General features: G+C 45.6%; 1 protein-coding gene across 2 annotated transcripts in view; it reads right to left on the reverse strand.

The window, feature by feature from the left end:
• txk (TXK tyrosine kinase) overlaps positions 1-12,500 on the reverse strand; it is a 39,211-nt gene that overhangs the window by 17,545 nt on the left and 9,166 nt on the right. For both annotated transcript variants that reach the window (XM_045721421.2, XM_045721419.2), the window contains one exon: positions 568-739. In XM_045721421.2, coding sequence (XP_045577377.1) covers positions 568-739 — 172 coding nt within the window. The remainder of the gene's footprint in view (positions 1-567; positions 740-12,500) is intronic.

Genomic DNA, 12,500 nt, shown 5'->3' on the forward strand with positions numbered 1-12,500 from the left:
AACTAAATGGAAACTAAACAGGAAATGGAAACTAAATGGAAACTAAACAGGAAATGGAAACTAAATGGAAACTAAACAGGAAATGGAAACTAAACAGGAGATGGAAACTAAACAGTAGATGGAAACTAAATGGAAACTAAACAGGAAATGGAAACTAAACAGTAGATGGAAACTAAATGGAAACTAAACAGGAAATGGAAACTAAATGGAAACTAAACAGGAGATGGAAACTAAACAGGAGATGGAGTGTGTGTGTGTGTGTGTGTGTGTGTGTGTGTGTGTGTGTGTGTGTGTGGTTAGACTAGAGACATGGTGGGTGGGTGACAAAGACAGGAAATCACACACCACTCTTAGCCTGTTCCGGACGCTGAGGCCATGTTCATGTTTTTGTCTTTATCAGTGTCTGTGTGTCTTTATCAGGCGGGCCGTGTCTGTGTGTCTTTATCAGGTGTGTGTGTGTGTGTGTGTGTGTGCGTGCGTGCGGGTGCGGGGGGGGGGGGGGGGGGGTGCGTGCGTGCGTGTGTGTGGTGCGTGCGTGCGTGTGTACATTAAACATGTTCTACTCACATCATAATCTTAGCTTCCTCTATGAAGTCTTCTTCATGCATGGCTCCTTCATTGATTGTTTTAATGGCCACTTTACACAGAGCTCTCCATTTCCCCAGCCTCACCACCCCAAACTGGCCACTTCCCAGCTCCTTCATGAAGGTCAACTCACTAGGGTCAATCTCCCACTTCTCTACAGGGAGGGAGAGAGGGAGAGGGGGGAAAGAGTGACACATCGAGGTTTACTTTATTCAACAACACAAAAAATTAATAATATTTCACCTTTATTTAACCAGGTAGGCTAGTTGAGAACAAGTCCTTTATTTAACCAGGTAGGCTAGTTGAGAACAAGTCCTTTATTTAACCAGGTAGGCTAGTTGAGAACAAGTTCTCATTTACAACTGCGACCTGGGCCAAGATAAAGCAAAGCAGTTCGACACAAACAACAACACAGAGTTACACATGGAGTAAAACAAACATACAGTCAATAATACAGTAGAGAAATCTATATACAGTGTGTGTAAATGTAGAAGAGTAGAGAGGCAAGGCAATAAATAGGCCATAGAGGTGAAATAATACAAATTTAGCATCAACACTGGAGTGATAGATGTGCAGAAGATGAATGTGCAAGTAGAGATACTGGGGTTGCAAAGGAGCAACATAAATAAATAAATACAGTATGGGGATGAGGTAGTTGGATGGGCTGTTTACAGATGGGCTATGTACAGGTGTAATGATCTGTAAGCTGCTCTGACAGCTGGTGCTTAAAGCTAATGAGGGAGATATGAGTCTCCAGCTTCAGTGATTTTTGCAGTTCGTTCCAGTCATTGGCAGCAGAGAACTGGAAGGAAAGGCGGCCAAAGGAGGAGTTGGCTGTGGGGATGACCAGTGAGATATACCTGCTGGAGCGCGTGCTACGAGTGGGTGCTGCTATGGTGACCAGTGAGCTGAGATGAGGCAGGGCTTTACCTAGCAAAGACGTATAGATGACCTGGAGCCAGTGGGTTTGGCGACGAATATGTAGTGAGGGCCAGCCAACGAGAGCGTACAGGTCGCAGTGGTGGGTAGTATATGGGGCTTTGGTGACAAAACGGATGGCACTGTGATAGACTACATCCAATTTGCTGAGTAGAGTGTTGTAGACTATTTTGTAGATGACATCGGCGAAGTCGAGGATCGGTAGGATAGTCAGCTTTACGAGTGTATGTTTGGCAGCATGAGTGAAGGATGCTTTGTTACGAAATAGGAAGCCGATCCTAGATTTGATTTTGGATTGGAGATGTTTGATGTGAGTCCGGGAAGGAGAGTTTACAGTCTAACCAGACACCTAGGTATTTGTAGTTGTCCACATATTCTAAATCAGAGCCGTCCAGAGTAGTGATGCTGGACGGGCGGGCAGGTGCGGGCAGCGATCGGTTGAAGAGCATGTATTTAGTTTTACTGGCATTTAAGATCAGTTGGAGGCCACGGAAGGAGAGTTGTATGGCATTGAAGCTCGTCTGGAGGTTTGTTAACACAGTGTCCAAAGAAGGGCCAGAAGTATACAGAATGGTGTCGTCTGCGTAGAGGTGGATCAGAGAATCACCAGCAGCAAGAGCAACATCATTGATGATTACAGAGAAGTGTCGGCCCGAAAATTGAACCCTGTGGCACCCCCATAGAGACTGCCAGAGGTCCGGACAACAGGCCCTCCGATTTGACACACTGAACTCTATCAGAGAAGTAGTTGGTGAACCAGGCGAGGCAGTCATTTGAGAAACCAAGGCTGTTGAGTCTGCCGATAAGAATGTGGTGATTGACAGAGTTGAAAGCCTTGGCCAGGTCGGTGAAGACGGCTGCACAGTAATGTCTCTTATCGATGGTGGGTTATGATATCGTTTAGGACCTTGAGCGTGGCTGAGGTGCACCCATGACCAGCTCTGAAACCAGATTGCATAGCGGAGAAGGTACGGTGGGATTCGAAATGGTCAGTGATCTGTTTATTAACTTGGCTTTCAAAGACTTTAGAAAGGCAGGGTAGGATAGATATGGGTCTGTAGCAGTTTGGGTCTAGAGTTTCACCCCCTTTGAAGAGGGGGATGACCGCGGCAGCTTTCCAATCTTTAGGGATCTCAGACGATACGAAAGAGATGTTGAACAGGCTAGTAATAGGGGTTGAAACAATGGAGGCGGATTGGAAGAGAGAGAGCGAGAGAGGAGGGAGAGAGGATAGAGGGCGAGAGAGAGAGGGGGGGAGAGGAGAGAGGGGGAGAGAGGAGAGAGGAGAGAGGGCGAGAGAGAGAGGGGGAGAGGAGAGAGGGGGGAGAGAGAGAGGGGGGAGAGAGGAGAGAGGGCGAGAGAGAGAGGGGGGGAGAGGAGAGAGGGGGGAGAGAGGAGAGAGGGCGAGAGAGAGAGGGGGGAGAGAGGAGAGAGGGGCGAGAGAGAGAGGGGGGGAGAGGAGAGAGGGGGGAGAGAGGGCGAGAGAGAGAGGGGGGAGAGGAGAGAGAGAGGAGAGAGGGGGGAGAGAGGAGAGAGGGCAAGAGAGAGAGGGGGGAGAGGAGAGAGGGGGGAGAGAGGAGAGAGGGCGAGAGAGAGAGGGGGGAGAGGATAGAGGGGGGAGAGAGGAGAGAGGGCGAGAGAGAGAGGGGTAGAGACGAGAGAGGGGGGAGAGAGGAGAGAGGGCGAGAGAGAGAGGGGGGAGAGGAGAGAGGGGGGAGAGAGGAGAGAGGGCGAGAGAGAGAGGGGGGGAGAGGAGAGAGGGGGGAGAGAGGAGAGAGGCGAGAGAGAGAGGGGGGGAGAGGAGAGAGGGGGGAGAGAGGAGAGAGGGCGAGAGAGAGAGGTGGGAGAGAGGGGAGAGGGCGAGAGAGAGAGGGGGGGAGAGGAGAGAGGGGGAGAGAGGAGAGAGGGTGAGAGAGAGAGCTGGGAGAGAGGGGAGAGGGCGAGAGAGAGAGGGGAAAGAGGGGAGAGGGCGAGAGAGAGGGGGGAGAGACGTTAACGTGTTGATAGGTGCATGTCAATGTAATGAAAGTGTGTGTGTGGTGTGTGTGTGTGTGTGTATGTGTATGTGTGTGTTGCTGTTTGTTAATAACCCATCCCCAACCATCCGATATATGTGACAAAGTGAAAATCTGAGGCATGCACCGAACCCTAATCAGACTCTAACCAGACCCTAACCAGACCCTAACCAGACCCTAACCAGACCCTAACCAGACTCTAACCACACCCTAACCAGACCCTAACCAGACCCTAATCAGACCCTAACCAGACCCTAACCAGACCCTAACCAGACCCTAACCAGACCCTAACCAGACACTAACCAGACCCTAACCAGACCCTAACCAGAACCTAACCAGACCCTAACCAGACCCTAACCAGACCCTAATCAGACCCTAACCAGACACTAACCGGACCCTAACCGGACCCTAACCGGACCCTAACCGGACCCTAACCAGACCCTAACCAGACCCTAACCAGACTCTAACCAGACCCTAACCAGACCCTAACCAGACCCTAACCAGACCCTAATCAGACCCTAATCAGACCCTAACCAGACCCTAATCAAACTCTAACCAGACCCTAACCAGACCCTAACCAGACACTAACCAGACCCTAACCAGACTCTAACCAGACCCTAACCAGACCCTAACCAGACCCTAACCAGACCCTAACCAGACCCTAACCAGACCCTAATCAGACCCTAACCAGACACTAACCAGACCCTAACCAGACTCTAACCAGACCCTAACCAGACCCTAACCAGACCCTAACCAGACCCTAACCAGACTCTAACCAGACCCTAACCAGACCCTAACCAGACCCTAACCAGACTCTAACCAGACCCTAACCAGACCCTAACCAGACTCTAACCAGACCCTAATCAGACCCTAACCAGACCCTAACCAGACCCTAACCAGACCCTAATCAGACCCTAACCAGAACCTAACCAGACCCTAACCAGACCCTAACCAGACCCTAACCAGAACCTAACCAGACCCTAACCAGACCCTAACCAGACCCTAATCAGACCCTAACCAGACCCTAATCAGACCCTAACCAGACCCTAACCAGACCCTAACCAGACCCTAACCAGACTCTAACCAGACTCTAACCAGACCCTAATCAGACACTAACCAGACTCTAACCAGACCCTAAACAGACTCTAACCAGACCCTAATCAGACCCTAACCAGACCCTAACCAGACCCTAATCAGACCCTAACCAGACCCTAACCAGACCCTAACCAGACCCTAACCAGACCCTAACCTGACTCTAACCGGACCCTAACCGGACCCTAACCAGACTCTAACCAGACCCTAACCAGACCCTAACCAGACCCTAACCAGACCCTAACCAGACCCTAACCAGACCCTAACCTGACTCTAACCGGACCCTAACCGGACCCTAACCGGACCCTAACCGGACCCTAACCAGACCCTAACCAGACTCTAACCAGACCCTAACCAGACCCTAACCAGACCCTAACCAGACCCTAACCAGACCCTAACCAGACTCTAACCAGACTCTAACCAGACCCTAATCAGACACTAACCAGACTCTAACCAGACCCTAAACAGACTCTAACCAGACCCTAATCAGACCCTAACCAGACCCTAACCAGACCCTAATCAGACCCTAACCAGACCCTAATCAGACCCTAACCAGACCCTAACCAGACCCTAACCAGACCCTAACCAGACCCTAACCTGACTCTAACCGGACCCTAACCGGACCCTAACCAGACCCTAACCAGACCCTAACCAGACCCTAACCAGACCCTAACCAGACCCTAACCCGTTAATATAGAAAATGCCTGTAGGTTACAGTCAGAGATGACAGAACTATTTTTTTTTGACAGGGGATGCAGTTTCGCCTGATTTAGAAATATTTCTGCTTATAATTTCCGACACCTTGTTAGGCTATTTGTTAGCCTGTTAGGGCTAGGGGGCAGTATTGACACGGCCGGATAAAAAACGTAACCGATTTAATCTGGTTACTACTCCTGCCGGGTAACTAGTATATGCAAATAATTATTGGCTTTGGATAGAAAACACCCTAAAGTTTCTAAAACTGTTTGAATGGTGTCTGTGAGTATAACAGAACTCATATGGCAGGCAAAAACCTGAGAAGATTCTGAACAGGAAGTGGCCTGTCTGAGAAGTTGTTGTTCATCTTGGCTCTTTTTATTGAAGACTGAGGATCTTTGCTGTAACGTGACACTTCCTACGGCTCCCATAGGCTCTCAGAGCCCGGGAAAAAGCTGAATGATATCGAGGCAGCCTCTGGCTGAAACACATTATCGCGTTTGGCAAGTGGCCGATCAGAGGACAATGGGCTTAGGCGCGTGCCCGAGTCGACCCCGTGCTTTATTTTCTTTCCTCTTTTTACCTAAACGCAGATTCCCGGTCGGAATATTATCGCTTTTTTACGAGAAAAATGGCATAAAAATTTATTTTAAACAGCGGTTGACATGCTTCGAAGTACGGTAATGGAATATTTTGAATTTTTTTGTCACGAAATGCGCCATGCTCGTCACCCTTATTTACCCTTTCGGATAGTGTCCTGAACGCACGAACAAAACGCCGCTATTTGGATATAACAATGGATTATTTGGGACCAAACCAACATTTGTTAATGAAGTAGAAGTCCTGGGAGTGCATTCTGACGAAGAACAGCAAAGGTAATAACATTTTTCTTATAGTAAATCTGACTTTGGTGAGTGCTAAACTTGCTGGGTGTCTAAATAGCTAGCCCTGTGATGCCAGGCTATCTACTGAGAAAATTGCAAAATGTGCTTTCACCGAAAAGCTATTTTAAAATCAGACATATCGAGTGCATAGAGGAGTTCTGTATCTATAATTCTTAAAATAATTGTTATGTTTTTTGTGAACGTTTATCGTGAGTAATTTAGTAAATTCACCGGCAGTGTTCGGTGGGAATGCTAGTCACATGCTAGTCACATGCTAATGTAAAAAGCTGTTTTTTTATATAAATATGAACTTGATTGAACAAAACATGCATGTATTGTATAACATAATGTCCTAGGTGTGTCATCTGATGAAGATCATCAAAGGTTAGTGCTGCATTTAGCTGTGGTTTGGATTTTTGTGACATTATATGCTAGCCTGAAAAATGGGTGTCTGATTATTTCTGGCTGGGTACTCTGCTGACATAATCTAATGTTTTGCTTTCGTTGTAAAGCCTTTTTGAAATCGGACAGCGTGGTTAGATTAATGAGAGTCTTGTCTGTAAAATAGTCATATGTTTGAAAAATTTACGTTTTTGCATTTTTGAGGTATTTGAATATCGCGCCACGGGATTACACTGGCTGTTGAGTAGGTGGGACGATTTGGTGCCACCTACCCTAGAGAAGTTAAAGAGATGGGTGGGGTTAAGGCTTAAGAGGGTGTGAACGATGCTGAATGGGTGGAGACAAAGAAGATCTCTCCAGTAGGTACCAAAAATATTCTAGGGCCATTTTCTCAAAAGTGAGGTTACAAGTTTATCAACTTTCAAAGCAGAATTACTTTCCCCATTGTTCCTCAACTGTAGCAAGCGTCCCACCTAGCCCATAGAGGCTTTAGTCAACTTGACTATAATTAGATACATGCATGTACATGTATATATGTTGCCCTGGAAGACTAAATGAACTATTGCTCAACAGAATGATGCCATAAATCAACGGTCACCAACTTTTTCTGAGTCAAGATCACTTCCCGAGTCAAGATCACTTCCCGAGTCAAGATCACTTCCTGAGTCAAAATGCAAACCCGAGATCTACTGCTCTGATGTTTTAAAAACATGACTTCGTAAAAGTAAGCCACATGAACCAATTAAAAATAGTTCTGTAACGGTGAGGTTTGTGCAGTAGGCAAACAGGAAGTAATACATGATCACCTCATATTGGCTACGCTTGAATTTCCCGGACAATGTTGTTATTGTGAGACGACCCTGGGTTTATAAGCGCGGAAATCGACTCTGCCGCTTTGAGCATGCTTTTTGCGGCACAGTCGATAGCAATCTTCAATTGTGAATGTAGAACTGGATGGTTGACTCATTTTGACACTTTGTAGGAAAAATAAATTGTGAAAAAATGGTGGTCTGTTCATACAGACCTTTGGATCCACTAACCACCATCCTTGAAACTTTTTGAAGAATTGACTGATGCAAAGCAACAATACTACCCAATCAAATCATACTTTTGACCTCATGTCTCCCCTCTCTTCTCCCTGTAGGTAACCTGTGCATGGTGACCGGTGGTGCCAATTTGGGGCGTATTGGTATCATCACCAACAGGGAGAGGCATCCCGGCTCGTTTGACGTTGTGCACGTCAAGGATAGCTACAGGAAGTAATACATGATCACCTCATATTGGCTACGCTTGAATTTCCCGGACAATGTTGTTCTACTCGGACCATTTAGAAATTATATATTGTGAGACGACCCTGGGTTTATAAGCGCGGAAATCGACTCTGCCGCTTTGAGCATGCTTTTTGCGGCACAGTCAATAGCGCGCCTGGACTTTGGGCTTGAAGGTCGAGGGTTCGAGACCTGCTCCCTGCCTGTTTCATTACAATATTTATATTATAACATTGTAGGTATAAGATCAGCTGCCTCTCATTCGACTCCCTCCTCTCTCTCCGCTGAGAAAGGGGGGGACAGTCTTCCAGCTGAATGGCGAAACTTAAGTCGCACTGCATTATTTCTGCCTCATGCACCAATTCATGATGTTACTCATATGACCAGAAAAAAAAAGAATAATTAATTGAAATTAAAAAATAAACAAGCCGACAAATAATAACAAAGAAAGCTTATCCAAACGTGTATATTTTTCGGGCTTATAAAACTGTTGAAGAGTGTTGACAGTGGTGGATAACAACGTAAACATCAACTGATTCATAAAAAGAGCGGATCTTTGCTATATTCATCGAGTGTCTCTCTAGTCATGGGTTTTTGAAAGTTTTCGCTGTGTGTTCGAGGCTTCCTTCCTTTTTTTTACAGTAATTAGACCGAGGAACCTATGCCAGCCGACGCGGTGATCTGAGCTACCTGATTGGTCTGCGCGGAGGCTTATAGGTGCACTTGATTTACTCGTCGGGTAGGCGGAATTCTACCTTCAGACACATATGAAATGGTTCAAAACGGGAAGAACAGTTTGTCTCCAGGTGCTATGCTAGGGCTGCTAAATTGTCACGTCCGTCTGAAGAATGGGACCAAAGCGCAGCGTGTGTTATCGTTCCACATTTTTATTATAACTGTCAAAACTACGCAAGACATACAAATAAACTAATAAACAAAAACAACAAACCCGTGACGAAGAGGTGCAACAAACACTAACTCAAAATAATGTCCCACAAAACCCAGTGGGAAAAAACAACCACTTAAATATGATCCCCAATTAGAGACAACGATGACCAGCTAACTCTAATTGGAGATCATCCCTCCCCAAAAAACAACAACATAGAAATACATAAACTAGACAAAACCCCCAACATAGAAAAAAAAGAAACTAGAACCAACATAGAAATACATAAACTAGACAAAACCCCCCTGTCACGCCCTGACCTACTCTACCATAGAAAAATAAAAGGTTTCTATGGTCAGGACGTGACATAAATCAAGTACATTAAACGGCAACATCGCGAATCAAAGTACAGTAATAGGAATGAAAGGCTTTATTGTTTTATTTAAAAAAAAAAATAATAACAATTTTACAGGCATTTTGGGTGATCGACTAGGAATGGCTTAGATATCGACCAGTCGATCTCGATCAGCCGATTGGTGACCACTGTTATAAACGATAGAGTAAATGCTTCAATCTCGTTGACGACAGTCACGTTTTATCTGGTTCCTTCGCGGAGCAAAGATGTTTAACTCAACAACAAAAAAAAATTAAAAAAAGGGAAAGATTGTCAGTGCTGAATGTCCAAAATGACATCAGTTTGACCGGTTGTGAGGAAATAAAAAGCTGTGAAAACAACCAAACGTCTTTCTGATCAGATTTCAGTTCTGCTTGGATCCATATTTTATGTGGTCAAAAATACTATCAGCTTTTTATGATGCTGATAAACACAGCACCTCTACAGATGATATCTAACTGCTCATTCTCATTCTCTCAAGATGCTGAAAGAAAGAGATCATATTTCTCCACTCCTGTTCCAGATCAAAATGTTGTCTACATTTTGTGGAAAAGTTTACTGCAGTAAATGAAGTTAATATGAAGGCTATGTGAGAGGTTATAGACCCTACAGTAAGGCTATATGAGAGGTTATAGATCCTACAGTAAGGCTATACGAGAGGTTATAGATCCTACAGTAAGGCTATATGAGAGGTTATAGATCCTACAGTAAGGCTATATGAGAGGTTATAGATCCTACAGTAAGGCTATATGAGAGGTTATAGATCCTACAGTCAGTGTCCAGATTTCAGTTTCTGTCTATTTTCAACTATCCACTTCACAGCTTTTCTCTTATTGAATTTAATTCTGACATTGTCCTTTTTGTAATAACGTCAACTTTTTCTGCCAGTTCCCAAAAGCGTGTAGCCTATTAGCGTGTAGGCTATTAGCGTGTAGCCTATTAGCGTGTAGCCTATTAGCGTGTAGGCGATTAGCGTGTAGGCGATTAGCGTGTAGCCTATTAGCGTGTAGCCTATTAGCGTGTAGGCGATTAGCGTGTAGGCTATTAGCGTGTAGGCTATTAGCGTGTAGGCTATTAGCGTGTAGGCGATTAGCGTGTAGGCTATTAGCGTGTAGGCGATTAGCATGTAGGCTATTAGCGTGTAGGCTATTAGCGTGTAGGTGATTAGCATGTAGGCTATTAGCGCGTAGGCTATTAGCGCGTAGGCGATTAGCGGGTAGGCGATTAGCGTGTAGACTATTAGCGTGTAGACGATTAGCGTGTAGGCTATTAGCGTGTAGACGATTAGCGTGTAGACTTTTAGCGCGTAGGCGATTAGCGTGTAGGCTATTTGCGTGTAAGCTATTAGCGTGTAGACTATTAGCGTGCAGGCTATTAGCGTGTAGGCGATTAACGTGTAGGCTATTTGCGTGTAGGCTATTAGCGTGTAGGCTATTAGAGTTTAGAGTGTGTGTGTGTGTGTGTGTGTGTGTGTGTGTGTGTGTGTTTTAGAGTGTGTGTTTGTGTGTTTTAGAGTGTGTGAGTGTGTTTCAGAGTGTGTGAGTGTGTTTCAGAGTGTGTGTGTGTGTGTTTCAGAGTGTGTGTGTGTGTGTGTGTTTCAGAGTGTGTGTGAGTGTGTTTCAGAGTGTGTGTGAGTGTGTGTGTTTTAGAGTGTGTGTGTGTGTGTTTTAGAGTGTGTGTGTGTGTTTCAGAGTGTGTGAGTGTGTTTCAGAGTGTGTGTGTGTGTGTTTCAGAGTGTGTGTGTGTGTGTGTGTTTCAGAGTGTGTGTGAGTGTGTTTCAGAGTGTGTGTGAGTGTGTGTGTTTTAGAGTGTGTGTGTGTGTGTTTTAGAGTGTGTGTGTGTGTTTCAGAGTGTGTGTGTGTGTTTCAGAGTGTGTGTGTGTGTGTTTCAGAGTGTGTGAGTGTGTTTCAGAGTGTGTGTGTGTGTTTCAGAGTGTGTGAGTGTGTTTCAGAGTGTGTGTGAGTGTGTGTGTGTGTGTTTCAGAGTGTGTGTGAGTGTGTGTGTGTGTGTTGCAGAGTGTGTGTGAGTGTGTTTCAGAGTGTGTGTGTGTTTCAGAGTGTGTGTGTGTGTGTTTCAGAGTGTGTGTGTGTGTGTGTGTGTTTCAGAGTGTGTGTGTGTGTGTTTCAGAGTGTGTGTGTGTGTGTGTTTTAGAGTGTGTGTGTGTGTGTTTCAGAGTGTGTGTGTTTCAGAGTGTGTGTGTGTGTGTGTGTGTTTCAGAGTGTGTGTGAGTGTGTTTCAGAGTGTGTGTGTGTTTCAGAGTGTGTGTGTGTGTGTGTTTCAGAGTGTGTGTGTGTGTGTTTCAGAGTGTGTGTGTGTGTGTGTTTCAGAGTGTGTGTGTGTGTGTTTCAGAGTGTGTGTGTGTTTCAGAGTGTGTGTGTGTGTGTGTTTCAGAGTGTGTGTGTGTGTGTTTCAGAGTGTGTGTGTGTGTGTGTTTCAGAGTGTGTGTGTGTGTGTTTCAGAGTGTGTGTGTGTGTGTGTTTCAGAGTGTGTGTGTGTGTGTTTCAGTGTGTGTGTGTGTGTGTTTCAGAGTGTGTGTGTGTGTGTTTCAGTGTGTGTGTGAGTGTGTGTGTGTGTGTGTTGCAGAGTGTGTGTGAGTGTGTTTCAGAGTGTGTGTGTGTTTCAGAGTGTGTGTGTGTGTGTTTCAGAGTGTGTGTGTGTGTGTGTGTGTTTCAGAGTGTGTGTGTGTGTGTTTCAGAGTGTGTGTGTGTGTGTGTTTTAGAGTGTGTGTGTGTGTGTTTCAGAGTGTGTGTGTTTCAGAGTGTGTGTGTGTGTGTGTGTTTTAGAGTGTGTGTGTGTGTGTTTTAGAGTGTGTGTGTGTGTTTCAGAGTGTGTGTGTGTGTTTCAGAGTGTGTGTGTGTGTGTTTCAGAGTGTGTGAGTGTGTTTCAGAGTGTGTGTGTGTGTTTCAGAGTGTGTGAGTGTGTTTCAGAGTGTGTGTGAGTGTGTGTGTGTGTGTTTCAGAGTGTGTGTGAGTGTGTGTGTGTGTGTTGCAGAGTGTGTGTGAGTGTGTTTCAGAGTGTGTGTGTGTTTCAGAGTGTGTGTGTGTGTGTTTCAGAGTGTGTGTGTGTGTGTGTGTGTTTCAGAGTGTGTGTGTGTGTGTTTCAGAGTGTGTGTGTGTGTGTGTTTTAGAGTGTGTGTGTGTGTGTTTCAGAGTGTGTGTGTTTCAGAGTGTGTGTGTGTGTGTGTGTGTGTTTCAGAGTGTGTGTGAGTGTGTTTCAGAGTGTGTGTGTGTTTCAGAGTGTGTGTGTGTGTGTGTTTCAGAGTGTGTGTGTGTGTGTTTCAGAGTGTGTGTGTGTGTGTGTTTCAGAGTGTGTGTGTGTGTGTGTGTTTCAGAGTGTGTG

The sequence above is a fragment of the Salmo salar genome, chromosome 07 (genome assembly GCF_965601325.2).
Source record: "Salmo salar chromosome 07, fSalSal1, whole genome shotgun sequence".
Taxonomy (NCBI): Eukaryota; Metazoa; Chordata; class Actinopteri; order Salmoniformes; family Salmonidae; genus Salmo; species Salmo salar.